This window comes from Dendropsophus ebraccatus, chromosome 14 (genome assembly GCF_027789765.1).
Source record: "Dendropsophus ebraccatus isolate aDenEbr1 chromosome 14, aDenEbr1.pat, whole genome shotgun sequence".
Classification (NCBI taxonomy): Eukaryota; Metazoa; Chordata; class Amphibia; order Anura; family Hylidae; genus Dendropsophus; species Dendropsophus ebraccatus.
The window spans coordinates 69,514,304-69,539,304 of record NC_091467.1 but is presented as its reverse complement, the minus strand read 5'-3'; the positions used below and the strand labels follow the sequence as shown (position 1 = coordinate 69,539,304).

The 25,001-nt window shown below is 46.3% G+C and overlaps 2 protein-coding genes and 1 long non-coding RNA gene across 3 annotated transcripts in view; 2 read left to right on the top strand and 1 right to left on the bottom strand.

The window, feature by feature from the left end:
- Positions 1-8,415: 8,415 nt before the first annotated feature.
- Positions 8,416-25,001, top strand: part of LOC138772705 (E3 ubiquitin-protein ligase TRIM17-like) — a 30,793-nt gene continuing 14,207 nt past the window's right edge. Inside the window, exon 1 of the mRNA XM_069953295.1 lies at positions 8,416-9,200. Within this exon, the coding sequence (XP_069809396.1) occupies positions 8,471-9,200 (730 nt within the window). The 5' untranslated portion in view covers positions 8,416-8,470. The remainder of the gene's footprint in view (positions 9,201-25,001) is intronic.
- Positions 15,267-17,700, top strand: LOC138772443 (E3 ubiquitin-protein ligase TRIM7-like). The gene has a single exon (XM_069952835.1). The coding sequence runs from the start codon at positions 15,470-15,472 to the stop codon at positions 17,453-17,455; it is 1,986 nt and encodes a 661-aa protein (XP_069808936.1). The 5' UTR covers positions 15,267-15,469; the 3' UTR covers positions 17,456-17,700.
- Positions 17,949-19,306, bottom strand: LOC138772530 (uncharacterized). Its single transcript, XR_011359775.1, has 3 exons — positions 19,231-19,306; positions 18,706-18,792; positions 17,949-18,036 (listed from the first exon to the last, which is right to left on the bottom strand). It is a non-coding gene; the product is annotated as an uncharacterized lncRNA (long non-coding RNA).

Below are 25,001 nucleotides of genomic sequence, written 5' to 3'. Positions count from 1 at the left end.
TCTGCAAATAAAAATCTGCTTAAAATCCCCTAAGTTCTTTGTCTCCATCTTTGTGTGAAAGTAAAAAAATGATTTCTCCGCTTCCCAGTTTGGTGAGGGGTCTGCAGGATGTTATATGGGGGGCTAGCAGGGGTTGGCATATGGCATAGCATTGATCATTGTAAGTAATGCAATGTATAAATGTAATTGTCCCCTAGGGCAGTGATAGCTAAACTTGACACTCCAGCTGTTGCAAAACTACAATTCCCATCATGCCTCAACAACCAAAGATATGGATTTGGCTGCCTTGGCATGATGGGAGTTGAAGTTTTGCAACAGCTGGAGTGTCAAGGTTAGCCATCACTGCCCTAGGGGGACTTAAAAAGTGTTAAAAAAAAACAAAAAACGTTTTAAAGAACATGACATAGCTCTCCCATGAAAGCTTAATTCACCCCCCCCCCTTTCCCATATTATAAATGAAACGCATAAAAATAATAAAATAAATAAACATTATGTATCGCAGCATGCGTAATTGTCTGATCTATTCAAATAAAACAATGTTGTTTTTGCATAAACAAAAAGCGGTAAAAATAAAATTGCTGATTTTATATTACATTTGGTAAAAAGAATGAAAAATAAGAAGTGATCAATACGTCCCATCTACACAAATGTACTAAAATCTGGAAATCATGGCGAAAAAATGGCGCCCCATAAGCCCTGTAGGTGAAAAAATAAAAGCGTTATAAGAGACCCTAAGATGTACAATGTTATCTTATCCCCTAAGATGTACAATTATTGCAGCCATCTTGAAAAGTCTGTGCACCCTCTGAATGAGTCCCACACGAGCCAAGTCTCCGTAAAGGAAGCGTGCTTATCAATGTCTGACGCCACCTTCTCCTCCTCCTGATCAGATATGCTGGATGATTTGGAGCCTTCTTAGCCTCCGTTCACACAAAGTAAAACTGGTGGAATTCCGCCAGCCTCCGTGTCATAATGACAGTCTATGGGAGGTTTGCGCGCCTCCTCTCTCCACAATGAAGAGGGGGCATGACGCGGAGACAAGATGCGCGAGCCTCCCATAGAATGTCATTATGACACTGAGGCTGGCGAAATTGTGCTGTTTTTACTCCATGTGAACGGAGCCTAAGAGGGGAATATCCAATACAACAAGCCGGATCCATTGCACTCAGCGTCCTATCCTGAGCCCCATAGACTGATGAGGCACAGTGCTGGAACTAGAGATGATCTGGCCTAGTTGCATTAAACAAAAAATGCTACATGCAATGCTTTATCATCCAGGGCAACCAGCCAGGGCAGCAACTATACTGGACATATATAAGCCTGGCCTAAGAGGTAGTGGACCCCTATAGTGGTATTATATTACAGACTCATAGACATGCACACAGCAGCACCCAAGTACACACATCAGCACCCAAGTACACATCAGCACCCATACACACATACCCACAGCAGCACCCATGTACACATACACACATCAGCACACATACACACATCAGCACCCAAGTACGCACATCAGCACCCATACACACATCAGCACCCATGTACACATCAGCACCCATACACACATACCCACAGCAGCACCCATGTACACATACACACATCAGCACACATACACACATCAGCACCCATACACACATCAGCACCCAAGTACACATCAGCACCCATACACACATACCCACAGCAGCACCCATGTACACATACACACATCAGCACACATACACACATCAGCACCCAAGTACGCACATCAGCACCCATACACACATCAGCACCCATACACACATCAGCACCCATGTACACATCAGCACCCATACACACATACCCACAGCAGCACCCATGTACACATACACACATCAGCACACATACACACATCAGCACACATACACACATCAGCACCCAAGTACGCACATCAGCACCCATACACACATCAGCACCCATGTACACATACACACATCAGCACTCAAGTACACATACACACATCAGCACACATACACACATCAGCACCCAAGTACACACATCAGCACCCATACACACATCAGCACCCATACACACATCAGCACCCAAGTACACATACACACATCAGCACCCAAGTACACATACACACAGCAGCACCCATGTACACATACACACAGCAGCACCCATGTACACATACACACAGCAGCACCCATGTACACATACCCACAGCAGCACCCATGTACACATACAGTACACACAGCAGCACCCATGTACACATACACATAGCAGCACCCATGTACACATACACACAGCTGCACCCATGTACACATACAGTACACACAGCAGCACCCATGTACACATACAGTACACACAGCAGCACCCATGTACACATACACATAGCAGCACCCATGTACACATACACACAGCTGCACCCATGTACACATACAGTACACACAGCAGCACCCATGTACACATACAGTACACACAGCAGCACCCATGTACACAAACAGTACACACAGCAGCACCCATGTACACATACACACAGCAGCACCCATGTACACATACCCACAGCAGCACCCATGTACACATACAGTACACACAGCAGCACCCATGTACACATACACACACCAGCACCAATAAACACAGCAGCACCCATGTACACATGTACACAGCAGCACCCATGTACACATGTACACAGCAGCACCCATGTACACATACACACAGCAGCACCCATGTACACATGTACACAGCAGCACCCATGTACACATACACACAGCAGCACCCATGTACACATACACACATCAGCACCCAAGTACACATCAGCACACATGTACACATACCCACAGCAGCACCCATGTACACATACACACATCAGCACACATACACACATCAGCACCCATGTACACATAAACACATCAGCACCCATGTACACATATACACATCAGCACCCATACACACATCAGCACCCATGTACACATACACACATCAGCACTAAAGTACACATACACACATCAGCACACATACACACATCAGCACCCAAGTACACACATCAGCACCCATACGCACATCAGCACCCATACAAACATCAGCACCCAAGTACACATACACACAGCAGCACCCATGTACACATACACACAGCAGCACCCATGTACACATTCCCACAGCAGCACCCATGTACACATACAGTACACACAGCAGCACCCATGTACACATACAGTACACACAGCAGCACCCATGTACACATACACACAGCAGCACCAATAAACACAGCAGCACCCATGTACACATGTACACAGCAGCACCCATGTACACATACACACAGCAGCACCCATGTACACATACACACATCAGCACCCATGTACACATACACACAGCTGCACCCATGTACTCATACACACAGCAGCACCCATGTACACATACACACAGCAGCACCCATGTACACATACATACAGCAGCACCCATGTACACATACACACAGCAGCACCCATGTACACATACAGTACACACAGCAGCACCCATGTACACATACACACAGCAGCACCCATGTACACATACATACAGCAGCACCCATGTACACATACACACAGCAGCACCCATGTACACATACATACAGCAGCACCCATGTACACATACAGTACACACAGCAGCACCCATGTACACATACATACAGCAGCACCCATGTACACATACACACAGCAGCACCCATGTACACATACAGTACACACAGCAGCACCCATGTACACATACACACAGCAGCACCCATGTACACATACATACAGCAGCACCCATGTACACATACACACAGCAGCACCCATGTACACATACACACAGCAGCACCCATGTACACATACACACACCAGCACCTATGTACACATGCACACAGCAGCACCCATGTACACATACACACAGCAGCACCCATGTACACATACACACAGCAGCACCCATGTACACATACACACAGCAGCACCCATGTACACATACACACACCAGCACCTATGTACACATGCACACAGCAGCACCCATGTACACATACACACAGCAGCACCCATGTACACATACACACAGCAGCACCCATGTACACATACACACAGCAGCACCCATGTACACATACACACACCAGCACCTATGTACACATGCACACAGCAGCACCCATGTACACATACATACAGCAGCACCCATGTACACATACAGTACACACAGCAGCACCCATGTACACATACATACAGCAGCACCCATGTACACATACACACAGCAGCACCCATGTACACATACAGTACACACAGCAGCACCCATGTACACATACACACAGCAGCACCCATGTACACATACATACAGCAGCACCCATGTACACATACACACAGCAGCACCCATGTACACATACACACAGCAGCACCCATGTACACATACACACACCAGCACCTATGTACACATGCACACAGCAGCACCCATGTACACATACACACAGCAGCACCCATGTACACATACACACAGCAGCACCCATGTACACATACACACAGCAGCACCCATGTACACATACACACAGCAGCACCCATGTACACATACATACAGCAGCACCCATGTACACATACACACAGCAGCACCCATGTACACATACATACAGCAGCACCCATGTACACATACCCACAGCAGCACCCATGTACACATACAGTACACACAGCAGCACCCATGTACACATACACACAGCAGCACCCATGTACACATACATACAGCAGCACCCATGTACACATACACACAGCAGCACCCATGTACACATACACACACCAGCACCTATGTACACATGCACACAGCAGCACCCATGTACACATGCACACAGCAGCACCCATGTACACATACACACAGCAGCACCCATGTACACATACACACAGCAGCACCCATGTACACATGCACACAGCAGCACCCATGTACACATACACACAGCAGCACCCATGTACACATACACACAGCAGCACCCATGTACACATGCACACAGCAGCACCCATGTACACATACACACAGCAGCACCCATGCAGGGGCGGTCTTGGCATTTCCGGGGCCCCAAGCGAAGTTATATCTGGGGCCCCCCCCCTCGACGCGCATTCCAAAACAATAGACCGCTGTGTGTTGCCCCCAATAGTATATACCCCTTGTGCGCTACCGCTAGTAATATATTCTCCTTGTGTGCTGCTCCCAATAGTATATACCCCTTGTGTCCTGCCCCAGTAGTATATACCCCTTGTTTGCTTTCCCCAGTAGTATATAGACCCCTGTGTGTTTCCCTAGTTATATATAGCCCCCCCGTGTGCTCCCCCAGAAGTATATAGACCTCCTGTGTGCTGCCACAGTTGTATATAGACCCCCTGTGTGCTGCCCCCAGTTGTATATACCCCCTGTGTGCTCCCCCACTAGTATATAGGCCCCCTGTGTGCTCCCCCACTTGGATATAGACCTTCTGTGTGCTCCCCCACTTGGATATAGACCCCTGTGTGCTCCTCCAGTAGTATATAAACCCCCTGTGTGGTTCCCCCAGTAGTATATAGACCCCCTGTGTGCCCCAACAGTATTATATAGACCCATTGTATGCTGCCCCAGTAGTATACAGACCCCTGTGTGCTCCCCCAGTTATATATAAACCACCTGTGTGCTTCACAAGTAGTATATAGACCCCCTGTATGTTCCCCCAGTAGTATATAGACCCCCTGTGTGCCCCACCAGTAGTATATAGACCCCTGTGTGCTCCCCCAGTAGTATATAGCCCCCCCCTGTGTGTTCCCCCACTTGGATATAGACCTCCTGTGTGCTCTCCAAGTTGTATATAGACCCCATTCTGCTGCCCCAAGTAGTATATAGACCCCCTGTGTGCTGCCCCCAGTAGTATATAGACCCCTCTGTGAAGCCCCAGTAGTCTATAGCCCCCCTGTGTTCTCCCCCTGTTATATAGCCCCCTGTGTGCTCCCCCCATTTATATAGACCCCCGCTGTGCGCTCCCCCAGTTACACAGGCCCCTGTGTGCTCCCCCTCCCATATAGTATATAACACAATAAAACAAACACTTATACTCACCTGGGTCCGGGCGTCTCCTCTTCTCTTCACTCTTGTGGCCACAGGAAGGGTTTTCCCTGCGATCACAAGAGGCCGCACTCCCCTTGTCCTGGCGCCGATGCTCCAGTGATGTCACTGGAGCGCCGGCACCAAAGTACAAAGACTGACAGGAAGGGAGCCAATGTCTCCCGCCAGTCAGATGGCAGGAGCGAGCGGGGCAGCGGCCCTGTCCAGCGGTCTTGAGCACAAGAGCGGGGTGTGGGGGCCCCCCTGGATGTTGGGGGCCCCAAGCGATCGCTTGGGGTGCTTGGTGCCAAAGACCGCCACTGCACCCATGTACACATACACACAGCAGCACCCATGTACACATACACACAGCAGCACCCATGTACACATACACACAGCAGCACCCATGTACACATACACACAGCAGCACCCATGTACACATACATACAGCAGCACCCATGTACACATACATACAGCAGCACCCATTCACAGACTTACTCTCTGCAGGGAAGCTCCAGGGCCCATGTTCTGCTGCCTCCTGGTCCTCACACGCACGGCTCCGGGCCCCTCCCCCTTCTTCTCCTCCAACATCCCAGCACAGGAGGAAGTAGCCAGAGTGAGGAAGAGGAGGGGGCCCGGGGGGAGTGAGGAGAGGGCCTGTGTCTTCCTGCCTGTGCGGTATAGCTGTCAGGAGTTTACATGCAGGAAGGCTGGATGGCTGGGCCCCCCTGGTTGCTAGTCTTAGCTCGGGCCCCTGACAGCTGTACCGCCAATACTGCCCTGATGGCGGCCCTGCTTGTCCAGCACGCAGGTGTGATGTGGGTACCTGTTTTGTAGATGGCCGTCTTGTGTCCCCAAGATAGTCGGTAACCCGCCAGGTTGTAGTGGGTGCCTTGGGCTCTTGTCACGGTAGTCCTAAGTGGCAAATGACCCACCCGGACTATTGGTACCGCGAAAAAAAACTAAGGTGTGCGGTTTATGTGTATGGGTGCTGGAGCGTATAGAATATGACAGATTCTCAGTGATGTAAAAATAGAACAGCTTTACTGTCAAGTTCTACAGGATAACAATACACTTTTGCAGAGTAGATAAATCTTTGACACAGACTTTGAGTGCTTGAACTTGTTGTGCTTAAGGAGGTGCTGGAGCGTAGAATAGAGGAGAGGCAATTGTAGCAGTGCTTGAAGGGCAGAGTAGAGAAGAGGTACTTGTCAGAGGAGCGTCCCAACCCAGTGTAGCTGTGTACTCTGCCGGAACCTGAAGATATACTTTGTAGTGAGTAGTTTACTTGTAGTTGTGTTTAGACTATGTATGACCATCTTCTGCTCTACAGTGTTGAGTTACCGTCCTGTCAGGGTACTACAAGCCCCAGACGTGGTTATCTGGGTATAGCTAATTGTCCAGGTCTTCCCAGTTGCCTGCAGTACGCAATAGAATACATAGTTCCTCTTGTATAAAAGATACTGCCCTGCTCTGTGTAGGTGTGTTCTCGGCGTGGGTTAGGGTGTTCCTTAATGATCTCTCTCTTTTAAAATGCTTAGCACTGCATAATAAACATAGTAGAAGTACTGAAAGAACTGGTTATCTCTAGCTGCATCTATACACTGTGGTGTCTAGACTAGACTGACTGACTTCACTTCCTCCCACACGGAGCTACCTAACTTCTCCTTCAGGGGGTGAGTGTTTTTGGAGAGCGGATATAGGTAGAAAGAGAGAGAGGATTAAAAAAAAGAAGTCTAAACCTTAAAGCTAGCATGGGTGTGCAGATGGATAAAAACACAGTTTAAAATGTAAAATGTAACCATAGGGCCCTTATAGTGTTATGCTAGTCACAGCCATTGTAAACGGGCACAACAACATTGGAACGTATTAAGCGCTGTAGAACTCCAAGTGTTAGCTAAGGAGAGCCAAAATAGCTGTGTTTTGTGAATAAAAGAATAGGAAAGGCCCTACTTATTTTTACAATGTACGTTCTACATATACTGCGCCCCCTGCTGGACACTTCATGTGAATTACACCCGATTTGTGACGTCACATTTTTTTTTAGAGAAATTGAAGCCTGTCTGATCAACTAAATTGAGGAAAATAGCCCTTTATGTGCATTTCCCATAATTAGTGTATATTAAGAATTTGTCTAACTTTCCTTATGTAATAACATATTAAAAAATACATTTTGGCTGGAGTTCTCCTTTAATTATATCTTTTATATGTTATAATATCAAAATATAAATGCATTATAAAAAAGCCAAGATTATCACTGACCTCAATGATAAAACAGAAATGTAGCAAAGTATAATACTCAAAAGATATAGAAATACAAGAAGTGTTGACTTTGCCCTTAGGACCTTACAAAGCAGGAAGACAGGAGAAAAAAGATCATAAAACCTATAATAAAGCATAATATACTGGAGCACACCCGGCTGCCTGTGACAAAGATCACATTAGAGTTCCCTGCTTCTCGGTGTTGTCAGCCATGGCGTCTGCTGATGTGAGAGACGATCTGCTCTGCCCCATCTGTCTGAGCACTTTCACCGATCCTGTAATCCTGACGTGTGGACACAACTTCTGCCGGGGATGTATTGATCAGTTCCTGAATATACAGGACGAGTTTGGAGTTTATTCCTGTCCTCAATGCAGAGAAAAGTTTCCACAGCGGCCGTCACTGATAAGGAACATCGCTCTACATAACGTAGCAGAACGTTTCGTGGAGGAGCCACCTGCTGTGAAGTGTTCCATCCATGAGAAGATCCTGGAATATTACTGCACCGAGGACGCCGCTTGTATCTGTGTCTATTGCTCAGCAGAAGAACATAGACAACACCTGGTGGAGAAGGTGGAGGAGGCCTCAGAGAAGAAGAAGGAGATACTGAGAAATGTTCTGAAGAAACTGAACACGAACAGAGAGAAGACTGAGGAAAGAGTCCAGAGTGTTAGGCAGCAAAGGAGAAAAGCTCTAAAAAAAACATCTGAAGAAACCAAGAGAGTCACCGCCCTGTTTAGAGACATCAGGAGACGGCTGGAGGACCTGAAGAAGAGGATTCTGAGCGACATTTCCAGGCAGGAGAAGCAGCTGTCACTGTCTCTGTCTGATGTCATCCAGAAGCTGGAGATAAAGAGGGATGAGCTGTCCAGGAAGATGAGACACATTGAGGAGCTGTGTAAGATGGCGGATCCACTGACTGTCTTACAGGATCCAGATACAGGTGACTTGTGTGGTACTGAGGAGGAGGGAGGTGATGAGGACACAGGGGGACATGATACCACACATGATGTAGATATGGATGTGATTACAAAGATGTTAGACAAGGGTTTCTCTGATATAGTAACATATTTACAGTCCATTAAAACTGCAAAACCAAAAGCAATGAGGCGACAGCCACTACTACAGATGCCAGCCCCCAGCGCCCGGTCTCTGACATCACTACTTACCCTATCACAGGTACCGCCCTCCAGTACCTGGTCTCTGTCACCACCACCACCCTCCTGCGCCCGGTCTCTGCCACCACCACTGAAACAGGCACCACCCTCCTGTGCCTGGTCTGATACTACCAAAACTCTGCCAGGGCCCCTTGTCTCCACCACCTTGTCTCCACAGGCACCACCCACCAACACCCAGTCTCTGCGCAGTCGCATACAAGCTTTACATTATAGGGACAATGTAACATTACGGACTAAGTGGAAGTGAGCGACTGCAGGAAAGGGTCCTACAGACATATTACTGGATATAATCTCCTTATATTAGACGACCTGAAAACTGCGACACAAATTTGGCAGAAGCATCCGGCAACTGCTTTTAGATTTGAGTGGGATTTTCAGGTAATGAGCAGCGGTGGATTCTCCTCTGGGAGACATGACTGGGATGTGGAGATCAGGAGATCGGAGGACTGGGGGGTGGGGATGTGTTATCCCAGTTTAGAGAGGACGGGAGGGAACGCAGGTATTGGAGATAATAGGGAAGGGGAATAGGGTTACAGGGAAGGTTTTAGTATAAAGGTCCAGTATACAGTGATACATGACAGAAATTTGACCCCGATATCTCATTGGATCTCCAGTGATAACGTCTGGATTATGAGGCCGGGCAGCTGTCCTTTTATGAGCTGTGTGACCCCATCAGACACTTATACACCTTCACCGCCACCTTCTCTGAGCCCCTTCATGCTTTGATCTGTGTATCCACAGGGTCTTTACAGATATCAGGGAAGGAGGGGGAGGAGCTGTGAGGAGCCTGTGACATCACAGGGAGGAGAATCTGATTGGTGGATCAATCAGCCTAAAGGACGTAGCAGTGGGAGGGGCCTCATTAGGGATTTTCTTATCTCTCTTCTTTAGGGTGCGTTCACACGTACAGGATCTGCAGCAGATTTGAGGGCCTAGACAGATCTGCTTTGAATCTGCAACTTCAAATCTGTGCCATCGAATCTGTTACAGATCCTGTACGTGTGAACGCACTCTTAGGGCAAATCCACACAGGGCGCACGCTGCAGATTTTTCCACTTTTTGTTTACAGTCACAGTGATGTGGACAAAATTTTACCAAATAAGAAAAAAAATAAGATTTTATACCTGCAGCATGTAAGGTATTGGATTTTTTGTAAAATTTTCTTCTTATAGGAGAAGTTCGGCCAAAAGTATTTTTTTTATATGTTATTACTTATGGAAAGTTAGACAAATTCCTAATATACAGATGTAGCCAGGGTTAACATGATCCCTGACGCAATAATTGTGTCAGGGAGCTGTGTTAAGTGTTGTTAAATGCGTCATTGTGATCAAGTTAACACAGGCTACATGTGTACATTAATTATGGGAAATGCACATATATGGCTATTTGACTTAATTTAGTAGATCATGGAGACTTCAAATTCTCTCAAAAAACGTGACGTCACGAATCAGGTGTAATTCCAATGGAGTGTCCAGCAGGGGGTGAAGTATAAGTAAAAGCCTTAGGACTGTATTGAAGTATATGGACTAGGTAATGTAATGTAAAAACTACACTATATTAATGGACTATGTGTTTGGAATAATGGACTATGTGTATGGGAGGAAGGGTGGAGGTAGTTAGATGCACCGGCACCTCTCTCCCTCCCTGCTCGGTGCCCTCTATTTGGTGAGCTCCCCAAATTATTCCATACACATAGTCCATTAATAAAGTGTAGTAGTGTAGTTTTTACATTACATTACATAGTCCATATACTTCAATACAGTCAGTAGGCTTTTACATACTGAGCCCCCTGCTGGACACTCCATTGGATTTACACCTGATTCGTGACGTCACGGTTTTTGAGAGAATTTGAAGTCTCCATGTCTAACTTTTCATAAGTAGTAACATATTAAAAAATACTTTTGGCCGGAGTTGTCCTTTTACTTTAGTCTATATTGAAATCAATTATTGAAACTTCGCTTTAGGAAACCTCTATGGTCGATCATTTTATTCTATGTTTTCTGTTTTTTGTTTTCTGTGAAGGAAAAAAAAAGTAAATGTCATGAACCCCTAGAACAATGAATATATTATATATTATGATTTGTAACTAATAAACATTGATTTCTGAAACAATCGTCATCTAGTAATGAGGGGTTTATTGTAGGAAATGTCTTAAAGGACAACTCCCACAAAATTTTTTTTTCGCTCATTTAACACACATTACAAAGTTATATAACTTTGTAATGTGGTTAAATACCCGGCCTGGCCCCCTTCCCCCACTTTCGGACCCCCGACCCCCCACCCCGGAAGTTAAGGAATGTATACATTACCTATTACGATCGTCACGGTCCTCTTCTCCGGGGCGGCATCTGGTGACGACGACGTCAGAGCCGAGGGGCGGTCCGGGTCTTCTTCCTCCTCGGCGTCTTCATGCAAAGTGAATGGGGATGAAAAGGCTGCTGGTGCACATGCGCACCAGCAGCCTTTTCATTGGCTGGAGCGCATCACATGGCTTCCAGCTTGCTCAGCCCTGATTGGCTGAGCTTGCTGGAAGCCATGTGATGCGCTCCAGCCAATGAAAAGGCTGCCGGTGCGCAAGCGCACTGGCAGCCTTTTCCATCCCCTGGACCCGGAAGTCGGAGACATCGCTGGATGGCGGACGGCGGCGACGGAGAGGCGGACGGCGGGCGAATCGAGTGGCGATCGTCACCGGAGAGATGGTGAGTATGATGTCTGTGTGTGTCTGTGTTTTTTTTTTTTTTTGGGGTCCCGCGGGAGTTGTCCTTTAAGTTATTAGGTCCAATATTACCTGATGCGTTTTTGTTTCCTGTTATGTCGCAGCATTGGGTTAAAAATCCTGAGCTGATTCTTCTTTGTAATGTTCAGAGTTCTTGCATAAGTCTAGAAGAGGAGATTATTTTTTTTTTTATATTTACTGAAATAATTTAAGGAGAAAAAAAAAACTTAAAGGGGTCATCAAGTAATTTTTTTTTCTTTTACCACCATCTCCTGTACTGTATTTGATTGCTGGAGTGCATATACAGTACAGTAGTAGTACAGTCAGTGCACCACCATCTCCCATCCTGTACTGTATAAGACTGCTGGAGTGCATATACAGTACAGTAGTAGTACAGTCAGTGCACTGCCATCTCCCATCCTACAAACAATCACCACCCTCAGACACCAGCCTCCCCCGTGCCCTGGTTATAATACTCACTAGGACTGGGGCGGAGGAGGGACCAGCATGTGGAGCCGCTGTGCAGGCTCTTACCCAATCCTCAGGAAGACTGCCTGGTGACATCACACATCACAGAGACACAGCCCGGTAGTTCCAGGGGAGGGTGGTATGGGGCCTGCCAGGGACTGAGCACTGTTAGGAGGCCGGGGCTGCTTTCATTTTAGTGAAGTTAAACTTCACTAAAATGACAGTGGCAGAGAAGATTCTGCCGTCCCCTACAGGACCACAGGATCTGCCGCCTGAGGCAGAATCCTCATTCCGCCTCTTGGCAGAAGCAGCCCTGCCATCACCATCCAAGAATAGACATGGTGGTTGAAAAATGCTTATCGGGGGAAGAGTCTGATTCCTGATGCATCTAACTGGGGCTGGGGTGCACATGCAGAAGAAAAGTGGGCTCAGCAAAGATGGTCAAAAGAAGATCAGGCTCTCTTATTTCTCCAGCATGCTCAAAAACCAAGATGTCAGAGTCCAAACAGACAACATGGCTGCCACCTTCGACATAAACAAACAGGCACAAACAACAGTAGCTTAGCCAGGAATGGGTGGAAATTATGAAATGGGCAAAACAGAGCATTACCCATTTTTCAGCTACCCACATGAAGGGCATTACCATGTCTTCCAGTGGATCACCTCTCAGTGGAGTTTTCCTCAGACAGACATGTTAACCTCCACGAACTGTCAAGATCACCCGTTCTGTCTACATGGTCTGTCCCTTCCATTGAATAAAATGTACGTTTATCTATTTTCTGCAGTTCTTCTGCTCCTGAGAGAATGACAGAAACTGAAGAGGGAAAAATAGCAATATTTATCTCCGTTCTGGCTGTTGAGAACTTGGTTAAATTTCCAACCAATTGAGCTCTCTTAGTCCAAGACTGGTTTCTTCACCAGAATCCAGGTGCGGGATTTCTGTGTCCATTATGCTCTATGGAGAGGGGAGGGGTCGAGAGGAGTGAGTGAGCATGGAGAGGAGAAAACTAGGGCTGTACAAAACAACATCCTACAATCTTCTGTCACCAAGCTCCCAGATATGCACTGACCTTTCTGATTTCTGAATCTAGCGTTTTATGTACCCAGACAGTCTGCAAACTGCACAAGCTGGCTCTGTCCTCTCCCTGCTCATTCATCCCCCTCCATAGGTTATAATGGGACTCAGCAAATCCATCTTCACTTTGCTCCTCTGTGATAATGACGGCTTTGCCTGATATTGAACAGATAGGAAGCGTGAGTGTGTTTGGAATGGGAAACAGCTGTTTATTTTTATTTTTACCAGCTTTTAAACTTTTCACTTAGTTACACTTTAAGGCTGGGTTCACACGCAGTATATTTCAGGCAGTATTTGGTCCTCATGTCAGGTCCTCATAGCAACCAAAACCAGGAGTGGATTAAAAACACAGAAAGGATCTGTTCACACAATGGTGAAATTGAGTGGATGGCCGCCATATAACGGTAAAGAACTGCCATTATTTCAATACAACAGCTGTTGTTTTAAGATAACAGCAAATATTTGCCATTAAATGGCGGTCATCCACTCAATTTCAACATTGTGTGAAGAGAGCCTTTCTGTGTTTTTAATCCACTCCTGGTTTTGGTTGCTATAAGGACCTGACATGAGGACCAAATACAGCCTCAAATATACATAGTGTGAACCCAGCCTAAAAAACAGCTTTTCTTGTAGCCCGAGTATTTGCAAGGTCAGTCAGAATGAATGGAGCCATCATTCTCTATGGGCTTCGGACTCATCTCTGCAGCGCACGCACAAATATTCAATCCCATTATAGTCTATGGGGAAAAAAATTGCGGCACTTGGAAATCCAAATTCGACCACTTGAAGGTCACCAAGTCCCCCATGAAACCTCCCTAGACAATGCCAACACCTCCAGAATGACACTGTGACATCAGGGGGAGCATGCCTGGGTGTACCCAACACCCCAAATTCGCAGTATAATGCCACTCTCCGCAGCTGCGAAGGAAAAATATTTGCGAACGCTTTGCGAGCATTTACGGCAATGTTCACACATTTTGTTCGTATTTCTTGCACAGCGTTACATACGTTATTCCAATGTGCGTCCGTAGAGCGTCATGTTATTCGCGCGTATCACGCATTATGCTGTACGAACGTTACTGGAACAGTATGCATGACGTGCCTTTTTCTGGGCTACTGGAACAGTATATATCAGGTGCCCTTAAAGGGCTAAACCAGGGACACTATAAGTCACTTGTACACACAGGGTACTGGAATGAATACACCTGCTGATGCTGCTGTTATATCCTCTATTTCTTAGCACTGAGAAATTCAGAGATAACTTTTTCGCTGGGTCTTATCCCTGAAAAGGACCTTTGGGTTCTGTAGTAAGCCTGCCTGACCAACACGCTACTAAAACCTATCTCTCCCTGCTCCAAGATCATTTCCTGACTAGGTTGAAAGCGCATCTGCGGTCGAGAGTATTTAAGATTCAAGGTCATGTGGTTTAGCCATCCAATGAGGGTAGACGCCTTTTTCGCCCTGCGTGCGTACTCCCAGGGTCCCTCACGGCCTCCCTGCATGGTGATTGGATTAAAAAAAGCGCCAACTGCAATGGGAGGGCTTTTGAATGTTTCTCGCATATTCACCACACTACTCGATTTAATTCGAATCTTTCGAATACCGCAATATTCAATCGAATATCATCTCGATTGAATTGTATTCACTCATCTCTATCACCGACCTCAAAGATAAAACTTAGATATGTAGCAAAGTATTTTACTCAAAAGATATAGAAATACAAGAAGTGTTGACTTTGCCCTTAGGACCTTACAAAGCAGGAAGACAGGAGGAAAATGTTATCTCAGAGAAAAAAAGATGATAAACCCTATAATAAAGCAGAATATACTGGAGCACACCCGGCTGCCTGTGACAAAGATCACATTAGAGATCTCTGCTTCTCGGTGGTGTCAGCCATGGCGTCTGCTGATGTGAGGGACGAGCTGCTCTGCTCCATCTGTCTGAGCACTTTTACCGATCCTGTAATCCTGAGATGTGGACACAACTTCTGCCGGGGATGTATTGATCAGTTCCTGAATACACAGGACGAGTTTGGAGATTATTTCTGTCCTCAATGTAGGGCACAGTTTCCACAGCGGCCGTCACTGATAAAGAACATCGCTCTACATAACGTAGCAGAACGTTTAGTTGAGGAGACACCTGCTGTGAAGTGTTCCACCCATAAGATGACCCTGGAATATTACTGCACCGAGGACGCCGCTTATATCTGTGTCTATTGCTTAGCAGAAGAACATAGACAACACCAAGTGGAGAAGCTGGAGGAGGCCCTTGAAAAGAAGAAGGAGAAACTGAGAAATGTTCTGAGGCAACTGAACACAATGAGCAAGAAGACTGAGGAAAGACTCCAGAGTGTGGAGGAGCGAAAGAAAAAAGCTCTAGAAAAAACATCTGGAGAAACCAAGAGAATCACCGACCTGTTTACAGAGATCAGGAGACGGTTGACCGACCTGGAGAAGAGGACTATGAGCGAAATTTCCAGGCAGGAGAAGCAGGTGTTACGTTCACTGTCTGATGTCACCAAGAAGCTGGAGATAAGGAAGGACGAGCTGTCCAAAAAGATAAGGCACATTGAGGACCTGTGTAACATGATGGATCCATTCACTGTCCTACAGGATCCAGATACAGGTGATTTGTCTGATCCTGAGGGAGGGGAAGGTGATGAGGACACAAGGGGACATGATACCACACATGATGTAGATATGGATATGATTACAGGGATGTTAGACACTGGTTTCACTGATGTAGTAACATATTTACAGACCAATAAAACTGCAAAAGCAATGAGGCCACAGCCACAGGCGCGATTCCCCTGGCGCCCGGTCTCTGACATCATCACTGTCACAGGCCTCCCCCTCCTGCGTCCGGTCTCTGCCACCACCAGTGCCAAAGACACCACCTTTCTGCGCCCGGTCTCTTCCATCACCACTGTCACAGGCAACACCCTCCAGCGCCCGGTCTCTTCCATCACCACTGCCACAGGCAACACCCTCCAGCGCCCATTCTCTGCCACCACCAATGCCACAGGCTTCTCCCTCCTGCGCCTGGTCTCTGCCAACATTACTGGTACCAGCCCCTCGTCTCTGCAACCATCACCACCGCTGTCACAGGCACCAGCCTCCAACACCCAGTCTCTTCCAAGTCACACACGAGCTTCACATTATAAGGGCAGTGTAAGATTCGGGACTAGGTGGAAGGGTGCTACTGCAGGAAAGGGTCCTACAGATATATTACTGGATGTAAACACAGCCGGTAATTTTATCCTTATATCAGACGACCTGAAAACTGCGACTGCGACACAAATTTGGCAGAAGCGTCCGGCAACTGCAGAGAGATTGGAGGGTAATTTTCAGGTGATGAGCCACAATGGATTCTCCTCAGGGAGACATGAGTGGGATGTGGAGATCAGGAGATCGGAGGACTGGAGTGTGGGGATGTGTTATCCCAGTGTAGAGAGGACGGGAGGGAACGCAGGTATCGGAGATAGTACCAAGTCCTGGGGGTTACAGGGAAGGTTGTTGTATAAGGGTCAGTATACAGTGAGACATGACAGAACGTCGATCAGGTTACCTCACAAGATCTCCAGTGATAGAGTCCGGATCTGTCTGGATTATGAGGCCGGGCAGCTGTCCTTTTATGAGCTGTGTGACCCCATCAGACACTTACACACCTTCACCGCCACCTTCTCCGAGCCCCTTCATGCTGTGATCAGTGTATCCAGAGGGTCTTTACAGATATCAGGGAAGGAGGGGGAGGAGCTGTGAGGAGCCTGTGACATCACAGGAAGGAGAATCTGATTGGTGGAGCATTCAGCCTATAGAATGCGGCAGTGGGAGGGGCTCACAAGAGATCTCCTTATGTCCATTTAGGTATGGGAGATGCTGTTATTTTTTTTTAATGATTTTTCTTCTTAACTTTAACAACATGATTTTTTTAACAAATGATTTATGTTCTTTAACTTGATAACAAAATCCATAATAAATCCATATTAAAATCTATTATTAAAACTCTCTATGGTCGATCATTTTAGTTTATGGTTTCTGATTTTGAAAAAAAAATATATATCTGCAACTTGAAGTGCAACACTTGAAGATATAAATGTAAATGTCATAAACTTATAAAATATTATTTATTTATATATTCATGAAAATGATGATTTCTAACTAATAAACGTTAATTTCTGCAATAATCGTCATCTGGTAGTGAAGCATTTATTTAAGGAAATTTCTTATACTTTTAGGTCTAATATTACCTGCTTTTTCTTTGTTTCCTGGTAACTTGCTATAGCTCAGCATTGAGTTAAAAATCCTGAGCTGATTGTACTCTGTAAAGTTCTTTCATAAGTCTAGAAGGGGGAGATTATTTTTTAAAATATTTAATAAATTAATTTCAGGGGGAAAAAAAACTTAAAGTTTAAACTTTAACTTCAATTTTAAAACTTTAACTTAAAATAAATAAATAATAATAATAATTCTATTAAATCAACTGGTGACAAAAAGTGCCAGAGATTTGTAATTTACTTTAATTAAAAAATCTCAAGTCTACCTTTACTTATCAGCTGCTGTATATCCTGCAGGAAGTGGTCTATTCTCTCCAGTCTGACACAGTGCTCTCTGCTGCCACCTCTTTCCATGTCAGGAACTGTCTAGAACAGGAGTAAATCCCCATAGAAAACCTCTCCTGCTCTGGACAGTTCCTGACATGGACAGAGGTGGCAGCAGAGAGCACTGTGTCAAACTGGAAAGAATACACCACTTCCTGCAGGACATACAGCAGCTCATAAGTACTGGAAGACTGGAAATTTTTAAATAGAGGTAAATTACAAATCTCTGGAAATTTCTGATACCAGTTGATTTGAAAGAAAACATTTTTGCTGAAGCACCCTTTTAAATCTTGCAGTCTGCTAAAATGCCATAAGGAGGCGACAGAGTACAGTCTAATTTCCGTAGACAATAGATAATAGGATTGAAAAAAGAATAACATTTAATACTCCTTACAGAAATATCCACTGTACCTGTAGTCCTGGTCATGAAGGTTGCATTGTGGAAAAAGAAGATCCTGCCTGCTACAAGCGTCCAGGGGGCTTGCCTTGCTTCCTACCCTGGAATAAAACAGGAAGATGTAATAGTCTGGACTCACTGAAGATACTATCAGCAGAAAGGCAAAAATACCATAGCACACCTAAATGGTCTCTAAGCAGACTCAAAATAATGAAAAAATTGCATTAAAAATAGATGAAGCAAAGTTACCATTCCTGTAGTCCATCAGGACAAAGTCCATAGAAAAATGCAAAGGTAACAGCATCAAGGCGTAGATAAAGTGCAAAAAAGAAGTGTTTATTCCCTCATGGCAATAACATAGCAGCAACGTTTCGACCAAAAGGTCTTTCTCAAGCTGATACAATATACAATTGAACAGGGTATATATGCAGCATACAGCCAATCACATGTTCAAGCTAGCAAATAGTTGCCAAGTACATAATTAACTTTATTAACCCTCATCACCAGAAACAGTGTGTCAGTGAACACATATAACTTACATACTAAAAGCAGAAAATATCCCCAGGACTTATATCCAGCCGACTCCATGGTATAGCTAGAGCGCGCAAACATCGGCGTCTTGCCGGTGTCACTGCGCAAGTGCAGGGTATAACCAATCGGCAGTCCGCTGATGCTAACACATCGGTCAGCTGACCGGTGCTATGGCAACCGCGACGCTCGTACGGCATGATAGTACAAAAAGGGAAAAAAAAGAAAAAAGGAAAATAAACATAATTCAGTCCACCTAACAGATGGAGCATGGTTCCTCATGTATAGCTCCAACCTATAAAAAATGTAGAAATGCAATCGGTGATCGTTGCGGGCACATCCATCGGCAAATGTCGGTGACAAACCGCACTCGTGGGAACTGTCACAATACCGCGTTGCTCTGCTTGTGTAGCTCCACCATCTGAGGCATAGTTCTCCACCGTTACAGCTCAACTATCGGCACAGAAGCACATCAGTGTGTATTGTCCCAACATCTATCGTCCTGTCCTGCAAAGCTTCCGGATGGACACGGAGATCATTAGAAAGATGTATAAGTTAATATCTTGCGTAGTGATTCAGGAACTCCTGGTGGCTATCTGCAAAGCTTTCATAGCTAGAAGTATGACATAGTCGCCATACTATCAGCAGGTTAGACAAATCTAACCTTCTAACCTGCTGATAGCTCCCTACAGCACATGGATGAGGATGAAGATGTCTGTCCTGTATTGGTGGAGAGAGGCCTGAGGAGACAGTAAGTCTGTCCTGTATTGGTGGAGAGAGGCCTGAGGAGACAGTAAGTCTGTCCTGTATTGGTGGAGAGAGACCTGAGGAGACAGTAAGTCTGTCCTGTATTGGTGGAGAGAGGCCTGAGGAGACAGTAAGTCTGTCCTGTATTGGTGGAGAGAGGCCTGAGGAGACAGTAAGTCTGTCCTGTATTGGTGGAGAGAGGCCTGAGGAGACAGTAAGTCTGTCCTGTATTGGTGGAGAGAGGCCTGAGGAGACAGTAAGTCTGTCCTGTATTGGTGGAGAGAGACCTGAGGAGACAGTAAGTCTGTCCTGTATTGGTGGAGAGAGGCCTGAGGAGACAGTAAGTCTGTCCTGTATTGGTGGAGAGAGGCCTGAGGAGACAGTAAGTCTGTCCTGTATTGGTGGAGAGAGGCCTGAGGAGACAGTAAGTCTGTCCTGTATTGGTGGAGAGAGGCCTGAGGAGACAGTAAGTCTGTCCTGTATTGGTGGAGAGAGGCCTGAGGAGACAGTAAGTCTGTCCTGTATTGGTGGAGAGAGGCCTGAGGAGACAGTAAGTCTGTCCTGTATTGGTGGAGAGAGGCCTGAGGAGACAGTAAGTCTGTCCTGTATTGGTGGAGAGAGGCCTGAGGAGACAGTAAGTCTGTCCTGTATTGGTGGAGAGAGGCCTGAGGAGACAGTAAGTCTGTCCTGTATTGGTGGAGAGAGGCCTGAGGAGACAGTAAGTCTGTCCTGTATTGGTGGAGAGAGGCCTGAGGAGACAGTAAGTCTGTCCTGTATTGGTGGAGAGAGGCCTGAGGAGACAGTAAGTCTGTCCTGTATTGGTGGAGAGAGGCCTGAGGAGACAGTAAGTCTGTCCTGTATTGGTGGAGAGAGGCCTGAGGAGACAGTAAGTCTGTCCTGTATTGGTGGAGAGAGGCCTGAGGAGACAGTAAGTCTGTCCTGTATTGGTGGAGAGAGGCCTGAGGAGACAGTAAGTCTGTCCTGTATTGGTGGAGAGAGGCCTGAGGAGACAGTAAGTCTGTCCTGTATTGGTGGAGAGAGGCCTGAGGAGACAGTAAGTCTGTCCTGTATTGGTGGAGAGAGGCCTGAGGAGACAGTAAGTCTGTCCTGTATTGGTGGAGAGAGGCCTGAGGAGACAGTAAGTCTGTCCTGTATTGGTGGAGAGAGGCCTGAGGAGACAGTAAGTCTGGCCTCTGATAGGCTGGGCAATCAAGAAAGTAGCTTTTGCTGGGTGACCTTTACTAGGATTGGCTGACCCAGGGGTGACCTGACAAACCAATTCTTTAACAGGTGGCAGAAGTGCTTAGTGACATACACAGTTTAACCCTTGCAATACTCTTTCAGCATGTGCTTGTTGTCACTGATTAGCTTACAATAGAGAATACAGATAAATGCAGTTTATATCCTTCATACTCAGATTAACCCCTAAAGCGGTTCTATCAGCAGGTTCTGCCTAGAGAACCTGCTAATATGCCTTAGAAGCTGCTTACCTTAGCAGCAGATTGCCGTTCAGAACGTTTCGCTCCTCCCCCACTTTCCTCTGAAATACCCTAATTTCTTCTATGCAAATAAGGTGCTTAGGAGCATTTGAGGCATCTCCCCCTGCTCCGAGCACCGCTGTGCGCCGCCCAGCCTGACCCCTTATAATCCTCTCCTCTGCACCAGCACCTATACACGCTAGCCGCACACCTTGGGTCATTTTTCTCCTTTCTGTGGGTGGCGGTACCAATAGTCTGGGTGGGTCAATTGCCACTAAGAACTACCGTGACAGCAGCCTAAGGGACTCATCTCAACCCGGCAGGTCACCGACCATTTGGGTAACACTACAGAGCGGCCACACTAAAGCAGGTATCAACATCACACCTGTGTGCTGGACTAGCACTGGTGTCATGACACTACCATCACTGGCCGAGTACTGCAGTGACCGACCAGAGAAGCACAACACACTTTCACCCAGAACAATTGTTTCATAATAAAGCCAAACACGAAATGCTTAACCTCTCACAGCAAACAACAAGACACGAAAGACAGAGGGAACAAAGGAATTGGTTCCCCCCCCAGTCACTCCTTGCTGCATTTAGTTAGTTCTCCGGCCACCAGTTGCGGGATCCAAATATGATATCCAGGGGTGCCACACCTGTGAAACCACTCCTCTTTATTAGAGATGAGCGAGCAATACTTAATTGAGTAGCTATTTGATCTAGTATTGCACTACTCGAAAGATTCGTTTTCAATCAAGTATCTGATTGAAAATTCAAATCTAAGCGAGCTTTACTAAAGCCGCTAAACATTGCGCTGTCCCGTTTCAGTCAGCCACTGATTGGCTGAGCAGCTCAGCCAATCAATGACTGACCGAGATGGAACAGCACCTCAGCCAGTGATTGGCTTAGCGGCTGTCACTCTCCAGATAAGAGTGACAGCCCGCTCAGCCATTGACAGGCTGCAGGGCTGTCCAGAGGCACCTGGCACACGGAGCCAGGTGCTGAAGATGTCGTAGGTGTGTATGGACGCTCCCCCAGCCTGAACTGCACCCATCCCAGGAGGTCACTTAACCCTTCCTTGCTGGTATGGGTGCAGTGTGAAATCAGTCTGGACCCCAAGGGGTTATGTGTATGCAATGCATGGTCACTTAACCCCTTGGGTACCAGATTATTCACTATGGCCCCTAGGGGGTTAAGGGTCATGCAATGCATCCTCACTTAAGGCAACTCTGTATCCACAATCTGCCCCCCCCCCCCCAAACCACTTGTACCATCGGACAGCTGCTTTTAATCCAAGATCTGTCCTGGGGTCCGTTTGGCGGGTGATGCAGTTATTGTCCAAATAACAACTTTTAAACTTACAACCCCGTGCCCTACGAGAGTATCTGTGCCCTAACCTTGCACCACCCCCTCCGTCCCACCACCCCCACCCTCTTCATTATTAGGAATGCCACTGGAACATTCTCTCCATGCTGAACATTTGCACAGGTGCCTTAACGATCCAGCCCATGTGGCGGGCTCTCACAGCTGACGAATAGTAGGCAATCTGCCTGGAGCATTCCTAATGATGAGAAGGGCGGGGAGGAGGGACAGAGAGGGTGTGCCAGCCTAATGCATACACAATCCAAGTCACTCCCGTAGGGCACGGGGCCGCCAGTTTAAAAGTAAATTTTTAGCACAATAACTGCATCACCTGCCAAACAGACCGCAGGACAGATCTCGGATTAAATGCAGCTATCCGAAGGTACAAGCGGTTTGGGGGGGTTCAGATTGTGGGTACAGAGTTGCTTTAACCCCCTATAGGGCATATTGTTCAGGGTTAAGGAGGATACAATGCTTGTTTTTTTGTTTTTTGTGTGTTTCTCCCTTTGTGTCTATTTCTTTACTTTACAGACTTAGTAGTAGAAGCCGTCTGATAAACGGAATCCATAACTAAGTTAGGGCCCAGTGTTAGCCGGTATAAAAAGGCTAACACTACCCCCCCCATTATTACCCAAGTACCCACCACACCTGGGTTACTGGGAAGAGCCGGGTGCCAGTAGTATCGGAGTGTCAAAACTAGCGCTCCTGGACATGGAGGCAGCGGGCTGGTATTATTAGACCGGGGAGAGCTATAATAAATGGTCATTCCCACCATAGTACTACTAGGATGCTGCTGTTAAAAAAACAATTTAAAAAAAGTGCATAGGATCTCCCCGTTTTCATAACCAGCCAAGTTAAAAACCAAACAGCAGCAGTAGTACCAGGGTGGGAAGGGCCATTTATTTTGGTATTTCCTAGCCTAATAATACCAGCCTGCTGCCGCCCAGTCCGAGAGTGCCAACTTTGATGATCTGAAACTACTGACAGCTGTCTCTTCCCAGAAAAAAGAAGAAATAAGAACAAGATATAAGTGAATTTTTTTTATTAAAATAACCTCCCCCCCGGACCCCTTGTTGATCATTCTATTAAAAAAGAAATGCTAAAAAATACTGATCATCGACATAGTCCACAGAATCCGACGTAATCCTCAGGATACCGTTATCTGAAAAACAAAAAGGGAGAAACACACAAGAAAAACAAACAGGAGCAGAACACCCATCATTGTGACAGGTCTTCTGCACCTTACAGTATGCAGCATCTTTACAGATTGCTGCTTACAGTCTGGCACCCAAGGGGATAAGTGGGGATGCATTGCACCCACACTTAAACCTTTGGGTGCCATACAGGACAGACTGACCCCCAGGGGGTTAAGTTAGCATCCCCATTTAACCACTTGAGGGCCAGACTGACCTCATACTGCGCCCATGGCGGCAAGGACGTGGGTTAATTGACCTCTTTCCTTACTGGGATGAGTGCAGTTCAGGGGAAAGGGGGGGAGTGTTCCTACTCACCCTTGATATCTTCACTCTTCAACAGATCCCAGCAGTGTGCCGGGCTCTGGCTCCTTATATATCCGCCCAGCCAATCAGTGGCTAATTGGCTGAGCAGCCATAAACAAGAAAGACCTCGGGAGGGTGAGTAGGACTCCCTCCCAACCGTACCCATGGGATCCTCCGGATCAGTGGCAGGACCTCTGCTGATCCTGAAGGTCGGGTCTTCATGGATATCGGTCCATGGAGACCCCACCTTCCGGATTAGCAGAGAATCTGTGCATTTCCACAGCCGATTGGGAGCTATACAGTAATGGAATAGACGAGAAGGGGAAATTAATTAACTGTATATTTAATTAAAACAGCAAAATTTGTTCTAATTTTGCTATTGTGAAAATTTGCTGTTTTAAATATAAACTATTACAGGAAGTGGTATTAATGCCGGGATCGCTACTACAGCTAAATACCACTAAATACCGCTTTCTGTAATAGTTTATATTTAATTAAAACAGGTGTCATTGTGGACTTGGTGATTCCCAAGTGGTTAAATTTAGGTTTCTAAGAAACTAGCATTTTTTCCCATTGACTTTAATAGGGCTCGATTTTCAATTGAATAGTCAAGCATCACAGTCTATTCGAATGGAATATCGACCTTTCAAATTTTTTGCTACTCGCTCATCTCTACTCTTTATTAGTAAAGAT